This window comes from Protomyctophum parallelum (genome assembly GCF_964188405.1).
Source record: "Protomyctophum parallelum genome assembly, chromosome: 5".
Classification (NCBI taxonomy): Eukaryota; Metazoa; Chordata; class Actinopteri; order Myctophiformes; family Myctophidae; genus Protomyctophum; species Protomyctophum parallelum.
In genome coordinates this window covers 23,671,655-23,676,827 of record NC_139702.1, presented here as the reverse complement: position 1 = coordinate 23,676,827, position 5,173 = coordinate 23,671,655, and the positions used below count along the sequence as shown (strand labels likewise).

The 5,173-nt window shown below is 41.5% G+C and overlaps 1 protein-coding gene across 1 annotated transcript in view; it reads right to left on the bottom strand.

Annotated features, from left to right (window-relative positions):
• Positions 1-1,338: 1,338 nt before the first annotated feature.
• The window catches only part of LOC310858797 (myosin-9-like), a 36,879-nt gene continuing 33,044 nt past the window's right edge, over positions 1,339-5,173 (bottom strand). The window contains exons 41-43 of the mRNA XM_083765059.1: positions 4,081-4,189; positions 2,953-3,125; positions 1,339-2,095 (exon numbers count right to left, since the gene is read on the bottom strand). Of these exons, the coding sequence (XP_083621185.1) occupies positions 1,975-2,095; positions 2,953-3,125; positions 4,081-4,189 (403 nt within the window). The 3' untranslated portion in view covers positions 1,339-1,974. The remainder of the gene's footprint in view (positions 2,096-2,952; positions 3,126-4,080; positions 4,190-5,173) is intronic.

Genomic DNA, 5,173 nt, shown 5'->3' with positions numbered 1-5,173 from the left:
CCTGCCGGCTGCCTGAACCCTTCACACGGAAAACAGGAAGCGCATCAGAAAGGTGCATGCATGTAGCATGTTGTGTGAGAGGAAGGCTTGCTGTGTGTGTGTGTGTGTGTGTGTGTGTGTGTGTGTGTGTGTGTGCGTGCGTGCGCGCGCTATGGGTGCCCCTCTTTGTGAATGTTTGAAGGGATGTTGGCCACTAAAAGGAAGTCATCCGTCACACAGTTGTGTGTGACTGTCATTGTTTTCGTCGTTGTCACACTATTAATTAAGTTCTATATCCGTTTTATAGTCTTGGGTTGTCATTTGCCCATTTAACAAAATAGGAGCTCCGTTGCTTTTATAATAAACTGTGTCGTTTAAAAGGGAGATAGAAAAAAAATATCATACAGAAGATTATGAACTATAGATTAGCATCAAGAGCTCGAGATTTTGCCGCAAGCCTATTGGTTATTTCTTTTCGCAGATATTGTAAGCCTGGGACCGAGGCTAATTGGTTATAGTGACATATTTTCCACAAAAGTTTGAATATGACTAATAAGTCAGTCGTGAGGTTACAGATATTACTGTTAAAGCTATTTTGCCCACATTCCTTAATTGGTCCATAACTGCTTTTAGTTCTGGCTAATTTGCATATCATTTGCATTTAATGTCATGGTGAATTCCCCTGCTGTTGGAGAAGGGAAACATTTTAACAATGAACAATTTGAACATCAAATGCAAGGCTTTACTTACATTTGTATGTAAACAGGACATGTGTGTACATGCATGCAATCTATTTTGCTTCATTGAATTAATAAGCATTATGAAAATGCTATTAATAGAGAATGGGACTTTTTTTAAATTGGCATTTTGAATGACACTGCATCCAAAAGCATTGTAACAAAGTACAAATATTTTAGAAGCCAATTAACCTTCAGGCCAAACCACAATTCACCACCATGTGGATTCACTATTTACACATCCTAGATTACACTTACAGTAAGTGGGAAATACTGCCATCTCCTGAAAGACATGCTTGTTTTACACAATTTAAAATGTTGCACATTATCAAAGTTGTGTGCTTGCCTTCCATAGACAATGTTTTAACATTCAATACATGTTAAGCTTCACTTGAAGGTTACAAAATGGTAATCCTCAAGTTCCCCAGCTCCGTGTGCAAAAAACGAAAATGCAATGTATATTCTGCCATTTTATTGCACGATAGCTTCTGATAAAATACAATGTAACCTTGGGACAGTGACATTTGGATGTAATTTCTCAAACATAATGAGTGAGGGTGACATTCTCAGCCTCAATGAACAAGTTGGATTAATACAGAACATCCCAAATGTGCAGAAAGTAGCCAACAGTGTGCTTCACAGAACATAACCCACCACCAAGATAGAATGTGTACAGTACAGAGTACTCAACTACATGTCTCCCATATCTATAGTATTTGGCAGAGAGGTTGATCGTCACATCCATCATACCCTGCAGATGAACCAATCTCATTTTAATCCTGTCTTGGCACGTGCAACTTTGGCTGTGAGGTATAGTAATATGAAACAAAACTGTGGCATAATGCAAAGACTTTTATCTGGAACAGCATTACATGACTACGTCAAAACCCTCAACACACGGGTGTGCAAGATGTAATCATGAAATGCAGTATTTTAACTTCAAGCACAAACAAAAAAGGGCTGGATTGCAATGACTTGTAGAGCAAGGAGACCTAAATATGTTTTCAGCAGAGTAGAAAAATAGTATTTGGAAAGAGTACATTCAATAATAAAAAATATCTGGAAAGAGTACAAAATATCACTATAAGTGACAGTGATTATTGGCCCAATACACAGATAAATACAATATTGAACATAGTAAGGCAACAGGATTTAATAGGATAAAGCCTTTTTAAATATTTGTCCAATGTTAAACCATTTGTTTTTGCCCCAGTGATCAACTGTATTTCCAGTGCTGCACATGTCTATTTGCACCCATTCACTCAGGTGTGGGCTCAGAAGTTTCACTCTGCATGTCCGTGTCCTCATCACTGTCCAGCCCAGTTCGATTGAGGAGACCTCGACCTCGACTAGGGCTGCTGAACGGCATGTCTGAACGTCTGAAAACAGTGAAAACAAATCCAGTGGTTAAGCAGAGCGTGTTCAACAGCAGATTTGACACAGTACTGTATATATTTCTGTGTGTCTAAAACTAGAATGCATCTGCAATGCATGCATGTAATGTATGTATGATGTATGTGTATGGTGTTGACATGCATAGCATGTTATCCGCACATGCGACGCAGCTGATCCCCCCCCCCCCCCACCACTTTGGTTTAGATGGACTCATGAGACCACTCAGGTGGTTTAGATAGACTCATGAGGGACCACTCAGGTGTTCAAGATTTATGACCTCATCTCCTTGACTCGGTGGCGAAACACTCATCTACGTAAGCATATCAATATCCATGATACAATGCAATAAACTACTGTATCAGAGACTGAACGACTGTGCGCAATGATACGAGATGCATGCTCTGTTCCGGTCCATATCCTCGTTTCCATATCTGCTAGGCACGTCATGTGTCCGCTAGGCACGTCATGTGTCCGCTAGGCACGTCATGTGTCCACTAGGCACGTCATGTGTCCGCTGTCAATACTACAAATACAGAACCTATGAACCCAAGTTAGTCTGCTTACTGACATACAAAATGAAAAATCACACCCGTGTGAAGTGAGGGGCGCTAATATATATTAGAGTCTATATATTAGCGCCCCTCACTTCACAAGGGTGTTGATTAGGTGATGTAAAACAAACTGTGCCAACAAACATTAAACACCATTAACAATAAAGAGACAATATGACATAATGAGGCACATTACGACGTAAATTTTCCCTTAATTGTCAATGGCGTTTACAAAACAAACATTGCACTAAAGACAAACATTAAACCAAAAAATACCAGAATAGCCTTACCTGAGCTTGGTTTTCAGGGTGTTGACTTCTCTGTTCATGGTGTCCGCCGTCTCTGTGGCGTCGTCCAGCTCTCTCTGCAGCTTCCTGCGGAAGGCGTTGGCTCGTGTCACCTCCTCCTCTGCCTCCTCCAGCTGACGCTTCAGCTGACGCATACGGGAGTTCAGCTTGTCTGCCTGATAATACAATGCAACCAATCAATCATAAGTATGCAACATAACCAATCCATAGATAGGCAACACACACAAACTAGGCAAACACAACAAGTCAAAGACTAGACAAACGCACAAGTCAATAATTAAACAAAACACACAACACAACACAACACAATCAATAAATGTAAAGTCCAATTACAACCAGTCACAACTTTTAAAGAACCCATGGCTGTTGCAACTTGCAAACCATCCCTAAACATGGTGTTGCTTTGACTCGGTCAGAATTTGACTATCTTAGCTGTGGTTTAGAACAGAACAGATTTATTTACTGGTACATTGAGTGCAGCTCCGAACCGGTACGTCTACGCCTACACATACACATACAGTAGCTCTGATATCCATCTCTGTGTCACCCCACACAGCACCTGGTATCCACCACAACTGTGTTGAAGTAGGCGGGACTAGCTGGAAGTGTTGTTCATTACTCTTTAAATCCAGATCATGCAATGCCATGTTCTGTCTCTCCCTTTTCACATCGGCAGACAATTAAGCAATATTACACGAGGGGGTGTGCTTTACTGTCATGCACGCCTGCATTGCTGCAGGAACGAGCCAACAGGCGAGTTCCATAGGCAGCGTAGAAGTGCCATTAATGAGTGTAATACTGCGATTATACAACAGTTACCCTTCAACTCAATTATAAGATATTCGATAAAAAATAAGAAATCATATTAAATGACCGATGTAGCCACTACGACCAGTATTGTCCCGAGAAAACGGCTAGCCTAGCAACCTAGTTTCGCTGCTCTGGGAGAGCACAGCTGATTTTTCAGTGGTGGAAGAGCAATGTCCCTATGTCCTAACCCATGTCCCCATGTAAATCAGATTGCTTCCTCAAAACAACCTGTTGTATAATCCAACTTAAAGATATGTGCATTGCATTCCATGTCCAAGAGGAGGCAGTGGAGAGGTGTACCTGATCTTTGTATTGCTCAGTGTTGCGTCTCTCATCGTCCACCTGCAGCAGCACCTCCTTCAGCTTCTTGTCGGTGCGTCTGACCAGCCTGGAGGCCTGTTGACGCTCCCTGACAGAAGGACAAAGTGTAAGGAAACACTGCAGAGGCAATACAATGCCAGAAAAGAACAAGAGCACCATAATACATCATTAATTACTTGCGCAAGCAGAGCGCACAAGTAATGTTTCGCCCGGCTCGTATGCACCGTCCCAGCCAACCCGCCACTTTTGATGCATATGCACCGTCCCAGCAAATTGTGCCTGATTTGCTGGGACAAGATTACATGGTGTGTGTATATGTATAACTAGCTCTCAATGATGACGTAAGAAATATGTGGATTAAAGGACCCAATGCCAGAGTGTAATTGGTTTTCGATGGTGACGTAATGACGATATGTTTTAGTGTTGGGAGGATTAAAGGTAATGCTCCTGTGTATACATGTATGTAATCTGGCACCACTGCCGTATCAGGCACAATTTGCTGGGATGGTGCATACGCATCAAAAGTGGTGGGTTGGCTGGGACGGTTTTTGGCGCAAAGTAACCACAGTATACCGCTAATCAACTTACAAATTACATATACATATATACATAGTATATATGTATAGCTCTCAATGATGACGTAAGAAATATGTGGATTAAAGGACCCAATGCCAGAGTGTAATTGGTTTTCGATGGTGACGTAATGACGATATGTTTTAGTCTTGGGAGCACTGATTGACATATACGTCACCATCCAAAGTCGTCACTTACGTATTCATTACAACATTATGTTTCTGAAGTGTATAAAAACAATTGCCATCGTTTCATTCTGGCACCACTGCCGTATCAGGCACAAGTAGTCATTACTGAGATTTGACAGTTTATAGCAGTCGAAAGTACTTGCGCGCTCTGCTTGCGCACTAGTAGGCCATTTATGGCCTACTAGTGTGTAACAAGCAAGTATAATCAACTATAGTAACAATGACCATAACATTTGGTTGCAGAATGAGGAAATGCAAAACCGTTCCAAGCCATGTACTTATCCCCTGTATAACAGTAGGCTTCATTCAAA